Source organism: Trachemys scripta, chromosome 10 (assembly GCF_013100865.1).
Source record: "Trachemys scripta elegans isolate TJP31775 chromosome 10, CAS_Tse_1.0, whole genome shotgun sequence".
In the NCBI taxonomy this organism is placed as follows: Eukaryota; Metazoa; Chordata; order Testudines; family Emydidae; genus Trachemys; species Trachemys scripta.
The window spans coordinates 53,142,046-53,154,191 of record NC_048307.1 but is presented as its reverse complement, the minus strand read 5'-3'; the positions used below and the strand labels follow the sequence as shown (position 1 = coordinate 53,154,191).

General features: G+C 39.5%; 1 protein-coding gene across 5 annotated transcripts in view; it reads right to left on the bottom strand.

Annotated features, from left to right (window-relative positions):
* VPS13C (vacuolar protein sorting 13 homolog C) overlaps positions 1-12,146 on the bottom strand; it is a 215,679-nt gene that overhangs the window by 14,531 nt on the left and 189,002 nt on the right. For 4 of the 5 annotated variants that reach the window (XM_034783879.1, XM_034783880.1, XM_034783882.1 and 1 more), the window contains 4 exons: positions 11,512-11,675; positions 7,000-7,045; positions 5,326-5,449; positions 4,365-4,479 (listed from right to left, as the gene is read on the bottom strand). In XM_034783879.1, coding sequence (XP_034639770.1) covers positions 4,365-4,479; positions 5,326-5,449; positions 7,000-7,045; positions 11,512-11,675 — 449 coding nt within the window. Of the gene's footprint in view, positions 1-2,176; positions 3,606-4,364; positions 4,480-5,325; positions 5,450-6,999; positions 7,046-11,511; positions 11,676-12,146 lie in introns of those variants that run through there. The other variant, XM_034783883.1, reaches the window with a different exon arrangement.

Genomic DNA, 12,146 nt, shown 5'->3' with positions numbered 1-12,146 from the left:
CAGCACCCAATTCAACCAAGTGCCTTTCATGCATAATCTAGCTTTAAGACAGAACAAAACACCACCACCTGGTAGTTTGAGAGAGTAAAGCATTCTTCCTCAAGGTTCCAAGCCTTTGTCTTAATTATTTTTGAAACTTATATTTAATGTTAGAGGGGCATCCTAAATTTTATAGGCCTTGTTGAAGACTGCATTTTAAGCAGGGACTTTAAGCAGGAGATGGTGGACGCATGGTGGACTTGGTAAGGAAGTGAGTTCCAGATACAGGGGAAAAGAAATGGTAATAAGTGGGGAAAAAGAATTAGTAGCTAGGCATTCACATTAGGAAGAGTGAAGGGGGTGAGGAAGGCAGCAGATACACAAGAATGGGGTGGTGAGAGGGAGATAAAATTTGAGAAGGTCAATCAAGTGACAATGAGAAGGCTAAATTTGTTGCAGAAGGCAAACGAATCCTAGTGATGGGATCTGAGAAAAGGTATCCACCTGGTCCAGAGAGCAGTCTAGGTTTTCACTGAAGAACTTTAATTGAATTACTCAACAAGATGAGGCAAGTCAGTGTTTCAGACATGATGTGTTAAAAAAGGATTTCAGAAGCAGGAAGGAAACAGCCTGGAAATGCTGTCGTGGTAAAGTGGCAGCAGGACTTCATGGCAGCATGAATGACCAGTGGCAGAGAGGAAGAAAGTTGAATATGTCAGTGGTGCAAGACTGAGTATTGGAAGCTACCAAACGCAACAGAACGAAAGAAACAAAGACTGAGGACAAGTTTACACTACAGTAACTCATTTACAACTAAAAATAGTTGTTTTCTTAAGCTTATACTCTGGCCAATTCAGAAGGAAAAAAAAACATGAGAATTACATTTAAATTATTCCTGGTGGAATTCTGCACCAAAAAAATAAAAACGTTGTACACAATATTGTAAAATTTTGAAAATTCTGCATATCTTATTTGTTAAAATACCACAATATAATTACACCAGTTTCAATTATTTTGGTAATTTATTTCAAAATACCTGTCAGCAAGTATGTCTGTAACAATACAGAAAACAAAAAAGATTCAAGAAATGGTTTTTGGCAAACAGATATCTTACTTGGCATATTATTACAGAACTTGTAGTTTAATTGAATTATTACTCAAAGACAGAAACCTATTTCCTGTACCCCACAGTAGTAGTGCAAAGGCTTGGGGGAGTCAGGGGTAACAGAGGAGCTGAGGGAGAGACAAGTAATTCCTGGGCAGGAGCCTGGCAGTGAACCTGAAGGTTTGTTGGGTCTGCTCCAGTCCCTGTGTGTCCCTGCACTCCCCTTCCCACCCATCTCCATGTGTCCCTGCACCCCCACTCAGCCACTCCTCCTCCCTCGTCATGTGTCCTTGCATCCCCCTATGCCATCCCATGTGTTCCTGCACCCCCACTCCCATTCAGCCTGACTCAATGTTTTCACCCCACTAGCTCCCGTGCCCCCACCCAGTCTGTTCCCCCCCACTAGCTCATCTGAATGCCTATGTAACCGCCCCCTGCAGCAGCCCTGTCTGCCCCACACTGTCCATCCCTCCCATATCCCTTGTCTCCCCACCTGGCCCCATGACAGGATACTATGATGGGGCAGTGGCTGCCCCCCTCCCTCTCTGCAGCTGGCTGCTCTGGCCCTGAGCTGGCTGCCCACTCTGACACCACAGCAGCCCCTGGTGTGCAAAAGATGTAATTGCAGCACCTCCCCAACATAATCTGTTTTCTGCGGGAACAGGGAAATCTGCGGGGGGACATGAATTCTGCACATGCGCAGTGGTGCAGAATCCCCCCCAGGAATATGAAATAAAACATTTATGTTTCACTAACTGTAAGGTTCTGACAAATTTAGTTCAAGAAAATTCAAAATTAGGACTCAGATTGAGTTATTATTCAGTGTTTTGACAAGTGCAAGCTTTTTATGAGAAAAGGGTGATTTAGTTTAAAGGCTAAGACTCCTTTACTAAATGTCCTATTTTCTTCGAAGGCTCCCTCTGTATTTGTTTGATCATTAAAACAGATCATGTGGGCTATGCTACACTACCACCCTAATTTCTCAAATGTACAGGTACAGCAACAGCATTGAGGGGGGTAGTGGAGAGAGCTGTTTCACAGCAACCTTAGCATTTCCTGGCTTCTGACAGAAAGAAAATTCAATATGGAAAACTATGTACAGGAATATTTATTTTTAATAATATTATCAAACTCTAATCCACAAAAATTAGGTTAAACATACAAAACTTAGAGGCTACGTATATGTATAGCAGCCAATTTCCAACGTTAATTGTGCGACATCTTTCCTTTTCATGTACCAAAAGCATTTGCCCCACATAACAGATCAGGAAGTCTAACATTGCACTGAAAAGTGTTTTTAAGCAATAGAGTGACAAGCACACACCTAGAACTAACATTTCTATTTTTATTTAATATGGTATGACAAATGGATGAATTTTTAAAAAATTTGCTTTTGAACTCTAAGTTTAAGACAGTGTTGCTTTACAAAAGGCTGCAACTATTTAATATTAAGAATTTTTGAGAGGGGAACTGAAAAAAATTCATGCTAGTGCACAGAGATGCACTCAAGCACCACAACAACTCCAAAAAAGAAGTGTTGAGTACTGATCACAATCTTATTAATAATGTTTAAGACAAATGTTTGAAGCCAGTAAAATTTTTTGTCAACAGCGTATATGCATAAAACATAGAACAGACATTTTGTTGCTAGTAAGATTCATTATTGGTTTCCCTAATATGAAATGTCACACATCAAGGAGAGACTTGTGGCTTCACTCACTTTAAAAAGGTTGGCATTTACATACTAGGGATTACAGTTTTAAATGATGTGTAATAGTATGTATATGCATCGCATAAAATGAAATACAAAAGGTTTATTTGGGGCAAAGGGCCGAGTCAACCAAGCCTTCTGTTCCTTGATTGGAAGAACATGTTATATAGAAGATTACTCATTTTTCATTATAAACATGGAGTCATGTGGCTAGTCAGAAGTGTCAAGGGCAGACCTATAGCAGCTTATTTAAACCACGAATAGAAGCATTTTAGTTGATATATTTTCAAATTTGATATAACTGACTTATGAAATTGCAAAAGCATTTTCATAGACAGGAGCAAATTTTTTATTCATTTTCAGTAGCCATGCTTACTTTCTTTTCTTGGCATTTTTAAGCAAGATCACTATATAAATACCCTCCAGAGAATGCTGACTAGCCAATGAGCATTTTATTGTCTACACTACCATGAATATTTCTTTAGTGACCACTTTATTAAACACTTGCCATTCAGAGCTCAGAAGTAAGGCCCAGCATCATTAAAAAACAGGCAAGAGGAAATGATTTCATGTTAGTGTGTACTACCTTCCCGTGTTACCCTTTGGACCATAACAGGTAAATTATTTTGTTCTTACTATGAATTGGATAATTTAAAGTGCCATTCAACTGCTACATAGAGGTTCTAATAGAAGTCAATGAATATTTTGAGTTTTTTTATGGACTCATGCCCTTAATCTAAATTCTTAAAGGCCCATGAAGGAAATCATGAAAAAGTATGGAAAATGTTTACTCCATTATTCCAGTTCTTGCTACGTATGCAAGGGGGGAAGAGAGAGAGAGAGAGAGAGAGGGGACAATATTAGAAACCCATGCAGAGAGATCATAAACAATAGTTGATATCTACAGGAAATAAATGCAATCATCAATAATTAAGATGCAAGTTTCAGTCTTAACTTAGAAGTAAACATTTTAAATTAGTTATTTTGTTCCAGTATTTTTTATTTTTTTTATCATAACCAATACTTCAGCTAAATTATATTTGAAATCTCAGCCAGCGTGTTCTTAAAGTGCTTCTCCTATTTCCTGTCTTGTTGCATTTACTCAAAATTAACTGGATTAAAATTCCCCTGCATATGAGAAATAGCATTCATTGTCAATATGGCACCAATGTCTAACACCATGCAGGAGGTCAACCAGACTAGACCATGATATGCGTTATGTAGCTTTTAGCATACTACCATTAAAAATACAGATTGAAAACATGGGAAACGTAAGTAACAGGATTAACCACCTAAATATTGTCACACAAGACTGTCCCTCAAATGCTAAAATATCTTCACCCCCCTTTTTTAAGCGAGGGTCATAGTGAAATATTTAACACAAAATGAGGAGATAAGCAATTGGTAAAACAGAATATTGAAAGGCTGTGCAGTAATCGGATTTACTCTGCATAGCAAATATGTTAGTTCTTCATTGTGACTAAAGCGTGCATTGGATGGTAATAGATAGGCAAGCTCCTCAATGGTTAGAAAATGTAGCTGTACCTAAGTTAACAATGCAACTCCTACCTGAAATAAATCATAACCCTCAGCTTCACCCCTGTCATATGGCCGGATAATGCCATCTTCATGAATGAGACGTGGAGGACGGAGATTAGATACCTCTTCAGTTGATTCTGCCACCCTGTCAAAGACCAACAATTTCAATGTATTCAGAACTACTACAGACTTCAGTTTGCACCAAAATTGTTTTTGTTACTTGCATTTCTTTTATTTTTTTTTTACATTAATTTAGTCAGCATAGAAGTTATTTAAAATTCATCCCCTCAAACCTTGAGAGATCCTGCTCATACTTGCTAGCTAGCCATGAATTATACAAATACTTTGTGTCTCATGGCAATCTGTAACATCGCCATCCTGCATCAGCCAGATAATTATGAAACTACATGCCTATGGGAGAAGTTTCTTCCCAACTCTAAAATAATTATAGACTCTTCTATAGCTTAAGAAAGAGTTTTTCAGTTGCACTTTCAGAAGCGCATAAATGATTTAGGATTACAAGTCCCACTGACAGTCATTGCAGTGGTCTAGGTTCTACAGAAGGGTAAAGTGAGAGATGTCTGTGAGCATTCAGGAGCTGAAAAATAACGTTTTTAATTACTAAGTGTTCTATGTTTTTATTTAGTTTCTACATTCTTGTATGGACTTTCAGTTGGTACACCATAATATAGGACTTTCCTTTTATTATTCATGTTTGCCTGGAGCTGATTTATAACCTCCATATGACACTGTAGTATATTAAGTTATCCTGTAATAGCATCCGTCTCAGGTGGTTGTAGCACTCTTCCTTCACCTGGCACCTAACAGAGCATCACCATGGTACACTCTCAGACCTCCTATGCATCTTGTACTTTAATCACATCAAATGGCAAGCAAACGTATGTTACCACTGTATCTCTAATCACACACTGCACATACCTGAGAACATTTGGTAAACAGACAATCATGAACTCCCACCCCATCATTTTACCTCTGAATTCCCTGGAAGGTACTGCTTGCCATATCTATGATGCCACCTGTCGGGCGGGCCACAACACCTACAAGCCCTTTCCCAACTCCTTTGAAGAATCCAGCTGCACCTTCCTTTTTAGCCCCTTCAGAAAAGGGAATACAATATTAGTTACATACCCTTGCAGAAGATCCAAATTCTAAAGTTAATCCACCTCCTGCTTTATGAAGACTTAACTTTAATTAGAACAATTCTGTAGACGAAACATTCCAAAATAGCTGGTTACATGCAGTTCAGCTCAGAAAAAATACTATGTATTAATGACACCTTTTGCTGTACAGAACCTCTCCAGTCTGTGTTTGGTGATGCAGCTGTTCACCTTAAATCTCATTAGCCCTACAGAACCAACACAGCTAAGAGAGGGTGAATGGGACTCTTCTTTCTTCTACACTATCAGAATTGTTTACTAAAATAAGTTACAATTATCAGAGCCAGTTACATCAGTGGACTTCCATTAAAGACAATGAGGTTCCTCCCAGGTCTGATTAAGAGCAAAATGTGAAGACTATGGATTTACACAGATGCAACTAAGGTCAGAATTTAGCTTCCTAAACCATTCGCACTGGTGATGATGCACAAGTAGAAAGAACCAAACTACAGTGTGTAGTTTTTTTATACCATTTTTACAGAATCACTGCTCAGAAGAGAAGAACAATTCAGTTCATTTATTAGCAACCTGCAAAAATCAGGTGAAATTTAGTGCCATTAACTGACTTATATTTAGATGGTTCTTCTGTCAACATTTAAGGAATTGGGATTGTATATCTGTGAGAGTGTCCTGATTCCTTATCTAAATGCCAGATTTTAAAAGAAGCAATTACACCTATTTTTTCATCTCTTTTACTCTTTTTACCATGCATCATATTGATAGAGTGAAGCAGGCTTAAAACAAAAAAACTACCTGTCAGGTTTAAGCACAAGCCAGTTAAGCTTCACAATGAAAAAAAAAAAAGCAGAAACAGACCAAGTGGTTAAAACATATGTTATGTTTAGTGTGGCTCCCACTCTAATTATTCTTTATCCTGTCACTTACACAACAACACAAATACTACCCGTGCTATTATTCAACATCTAATTGTACACACACACACACACACACACACACACACACACACACACACACACACACGCATGCATGTGCCACCTATGGGGTGAAATACCTTAATGAATAAAGGTCTATTTTTCTACTACTTTGCTGGTAGAGATAGTTACTCAAGCTCTAGCTTTATACAGTTAATTTGCTGATACAAAGGAAACTCTACTGAAAGTGTCCAATAGCAAAAATATCTTAAATTTATATGGCTGCTGTTCAGAGAAAGTTTTCATTTTAAATTTATTCATATGCAGCTGTACATGATATTATGTGAACTGGTCTGTCAAAATCTGCATGTGAATTTGCACAAGAACCTTTAGTAACAACTGTAAAAATATATGAAATCAAAACTATTTTTTACAAATGACATTTTATTTTTAAAATGTTACTTTTGTTCAGAAACACAAAAATAATGAGCTCAGATCTAAATAAGTACTATCATGTTTAAGTCAATATTTCTTAATAGAAAGTAAGTTATAAGTAGTACAATGTGTTAGCCTTCTGAAAAATGGGCTTTAGGTTTACTAATAATTTTTGCCTACCTTCTACAGGTTTAGTGATTATTCCAGTCACACCACCAACAATACCCTGAAAGAAAAATGATAGTTTAATTAAGTCAGCACTTGAAAGCCAGAAATGCTGAAGCGTGATTCAGCCACTAGGTGTCTCTCCTGCTGTGTTTTAAAATTAACATTTAGACAAAGCGTTCAAATGGGATTTTTCCTAAGGCTTATTTTTGTTTATTATGAATCCCTGTTGACACAATCATCATGAAAGAAAACATCTATGGAATAATTAGAAGACTCAGGGAACTAGTAAACTGGACACAGTCCATCCCTGCCAGATACCATGCTAGAATCTTGACTGGTAGTGCAAAACAACAGCTAAGTTACTATTCCATTGCTGTTCTGCAGCCTATGTCACAGAATGTGACCAACAGACCACTGGGGCCAACTGGCAGAGGGCATATACAGCGGTTTACAGAGTTCCCCTATGTAATCATTCACCAAAGAGTGGGGGCATGTGAGGTCTCTACCAAGAGCCAGTAGCTTACTGGTCATCATAATAATTGCAAAATGTATGTACAATGATAGTTAAGGAGTTACGTGTCTTTACTGAAAATTATGTTATTAAGGTACATAAGTTAACACAGGTCACCAGAGGTGATAAACAGGATCTATTCAGGCAGAAGGAAGTAAACACTTATCTCTCTGGCTGGTCATCGTGTACTGAGTGCCTTTCAATGGAAGTCTATTTGCAATAATGAGCCTGATGCTAATGAAGAGCTTGTAGAGTCGATGAGGAAGGAACACACAGGAAAAACAACTAACATGGGATCCTGGTTATAAATAAAGAATGGATTGTTGGGGGATAACTTGGGGTTGAGAGAGACAGCTTTCACTGAGGAGACAAGCTAAGCATAGCTTGTTTCATGAAAAAGGGATCACAGCTTACCTGGCTGAGAAAGACAAGTGAGCAATATTATAAGACACAACAATAACTAGTTAACTAAGCCTAAGTTCTAGAATTCATGTTATAATGGCTTCTCTACAGATAGAGAGTGTGCTGCAAGTCAGGATGTAAATTTACAGCATACTAGCCTCCCAAGCACTAACTGGCCATGCAGACTCTGCTACCACACATTAGAAGTTCTCTAAGCCAGAGTGCACTTGGGAACTTCTAGCACACTTTGCTACCATGAACTAATAGCTCTCCACATCAGACTCCACATGGCCAGTTAGTATGCAGCAGGTTTGTGCACTGTAGAGTCACGTCCTGGCTTGCCACTAAGGCCTTGTCTACACTACAAGGAAAATTTGATCTAAGGTATGCAATTTGAGTTATGTGAATAGTGTAACTCAAATTGACATAGCCTAGATCTACTTACCACAGGGTCCACACTAGGCAATGTTGACAGAAGATGCTCTCCCATCGACTCCCCTTTCTCTTCTCGATCTGGTGGAATACAGAAGTGGATGGTCTGTGGAGCGATCTGCGGTTGATTTAGCGGGTCTTCACTAGACCCGCTAAACTGACCACCAATGTATCGATTGCCGCTCGTAGATCACCGGTAAGTGTAGACAAGCCTGAGTATCCACCTAGGTAAGCCTTGAACACGTATCGCAACAATACTTTGACTAATCTTAAATGAGTGCTTTCAGAAATATCCAAAGTACAGTAAAGCCTTTTGGGAAAGAAGGTCACTAATATGCTGAATAGTTTTATAAAGTAAACAAAAGTTGTCAATGAATGGATTAGGCAGTACCCCAACCACAGCAGTACTAAAAAGATTAATGCTTAAGATTGGCAGTACAGTACAAGAATAGCAAACAGGCTTTTATTAATTTGTCAGTAAACAAGATTAGAAAAAAAGCATTTCACTCAATGTACACTACTGAGCAAGTAGGGGAGATTAAATGTTTTTTTCTTTTGAATATCAATTATTAGCAGTTCCTAATGTGCTTAATTTGCATTTCACATAGCAAATAATTCTAGCATAAAGATGATCGGTATGAATCAAAACCCACATTAAAAACAGACATGGGACGTAAACATGGCCTTTCATCTCCTAGGAAGAATTTCTCACTTGAGATAAAATGGATCACGTTGGCACTTAGCATCCATTCCAGAGAAACCTCATGTACATCCATTTCAGAGAAACCTCGTGTAGGTAACGTAGTGTTTATTTTGTGGTAATTTGTTCCATGCTCATCAGACCTTTAACAGATTTTTTTTAAAAAATCATTTTGTTGCATGTTACTTCAGATTAGAAGCTTGCTTTTCTTCTCTGGTGAACCAAATGTTCAGTGATCTGAATTTGCACACGGGCCCCTTTACTGCATCTTATAGTTGTTTCTGTCACAGACAATAAAGGTGGACACTGCCTTCTTCAATTGTTCACCTGGGGAGTGAGTTCTTCCAAAACTGAATACAACTAGTAACTTATTTACATATGTAATGATAGGTGGAGCTGAGAGTGCTGCCTGTACTTAAGGCTCCCCCAATACTTCCTTCTAACCTGGCCAGAACCTGAAAAATTTCAGCTGAAGTTTTACATGCTAGGTCTCTGACTCATATTCAACATTTTTGGAAAGTTTTAGCCAACATGTTACAGCTGTCTCTGAAAACAAGACTAGGAGAAAATATTTTTGCCCATGTTAAAACATATTTTTATAACTGTTTAATTTAGAAGCTCTAGTAGTGTCTCCGTACTTTGGAGCAATGAGGGGTATGTGTACCCCACATAGACCCTGAAGAGGTTAATGTGGGCCTGAGAGGTCAATTAACATACCGAGCAGCATCTGCAAGGAAGAGAGCAAAAAAGCTTAACTGATACCAAAACCCAGCTTGGAAGGGCTGCAGGGAGACAATCTGTAGTGTCTCTCCTTGGGGGATAAAAAAGGTAGGATATGATCCAGGGAGGCAGCAAGGAGTCTGAGGGAGAAGACCTTGGCTGCCAGCTACAAGATCCCAGGGTTTCCGTACCAGCTACCAATGTAGCTGGGGCTGTAGCACCAATCCTGTGGATTTGTGAGAACCTCCAACCACCAAGACAGATGGAAGGCCCACTGTAAAGTCTATTGCTGGGTGTGACTCTGTTACCCTGGAAGGAGTGGATTAAAGCATAACCTGGCCAGAAGGCAAAGCTGCAGGGAGAGAGACCACCGCAACGATCGAATGACTATTGGCAGGGGGTGCCATACACAGAGACTGCCACCATGCCTGGCCACAAGGAGGTGGCTCCTGAGGTGAATGAACCACTTTGCAAGCAGGGACTTGAAATTTGGCAGGTGGGTCACACCCTGGGGTTGGCAATCTGTTTCCTTTGTGGTTTCCATGAGAAACAGCCCACATTTGGCCAAATTACTACCTTCCTGAAAATCTCAGTTCACACATGCTCAGTAGAGATTTTTTTTAAAGAATCTGGCAGCTAAATTCTCTTAAGAGTCCATCTGTACTTTCCATGCAACGTCTCCTCATAGGTCCTATTTACCCAGCTGACTGGGCAAGACCATCTTGACAGAGCTATTGAGTATGTTCTAGTCCAGGGAGGCAGGACCTGAGAAGCACCTCCACTGGAATTGCTCCTCCCAACTGCCAGGAGCCTCTATGGTGTGGCATAGGAACTGAGAGAAGAGAGATTCTCTCCTGTGCTTCCAGTGCTCCTCCGTAGTGCCCAAGTAACTTCGTAGAATCAGCAGCCTAAATCAATGCAGAGAGGACAAGAACCAAAGTGGGGTACGGGAGAGAAGGAGAAGGCAGTTTGGACAAGGAGCCCAGGGTGGGGAGGGAGGAAGAAACAGGGAGATGGGTGTGAAGAAGACTGGGAGCCAGTGCGTGGGGTAACCAGGACTCTGACAGGGAGTTCAGGGACGAGGAGCCCCAAGGGTCAAACTGAAACAAGAAGCTGGGGTAACATGGGGAAGTGTGAAAGAGACCGGACAAACAGAAAAACTGAAGGAGATGGGACAGAAGGTCTGTGGCCAGTAGAGGAATACTCTCCTCCAGAACCTACAACAGAACTCAAGATTATATACACATGGAGGGATAGGTAAATATAAGATAACAATATTTCTATAGGTAATATTATATACCTGTCCCTCTATGTGTGCTCCCCAACTGATGAGGGATGCATCCATGGTCAAGGTCTTTGTTGGGAGCAGGGAGTTGAACGGTATTCATATAATGGATATGCGCTCACACATTTTTTTGTCTGGGTTCCCATCAAGTAAGAGAGTACAAGAACCTCTGGGGAACCCTGACTAGCAGGTTGAATCTATGCTTGAACCAGGGTATACATAGTCTGTAACCAAGCCTTCATACATCGGACATGAAGCTCAGCTAACAGGATCACATAGGTGCTTGTGGCTATCATCCAAAACTCCATGCTATGTAAATAGACTTTAATTATTTTTCTTCAGTTTCTGCTTCTTTTATTAGTTCATTAAACTGAATATGGAGGATACCATTAAATTGTTTCATACATGTAGATAATGATTTTCTAGCACAGACCCAACTGTCAGTTCACTGTAGGTTTAGTTTGAATTTCATACCCGTAAAAAGCCTTTTCCTCCTTTGGCCAAACTGTCACCAAAGTCCTTTGGCTGACGGCCCATCTCCTCTCTCCGTTTTTGCTGGTATTCTTTGTCCATAGTTATAGCAGCCAAGCCTTTTCCAACTGAACCAGTGATCCGAGATACCACCCCAGCTGCACCCCCTGTCAGCCAAGGAGAGATTAAGTCACATGGTTCCTTCTTAATATTTAAAAATGGACAAACCATAATGTACAATTTAAACAGCATGCAATTCAGAGAAATCTTTTGGTGCTAAAGTTAATATGATCATTTAGTAAAATCATCACACTAGAAACATGGAATACCACATTACCTTTCAAGCAACAGGCTCCAGTGTACAGGCATGAAACTTATTGTAGCAAAGGACAAATATTTCATATAGACCTGGCATGCCTTGAAACATTTTTAGCACAGTCAGGTTTCATCCTCTTACCTGAATTTTTCCAATAACTGATACAGTATTTAAAATAGATGCTTTAATAAATTAGCCAAAGCAATGGTTACTATCTTGGATATGTATCAGAGGGGTAGCTGTGTTAGTCTGGATCTGTAAAAAGCAACAAAGAGTCCTGTGGCACCTTAAAGGCTAACAGATGTATTGGAGCATAAGCTTT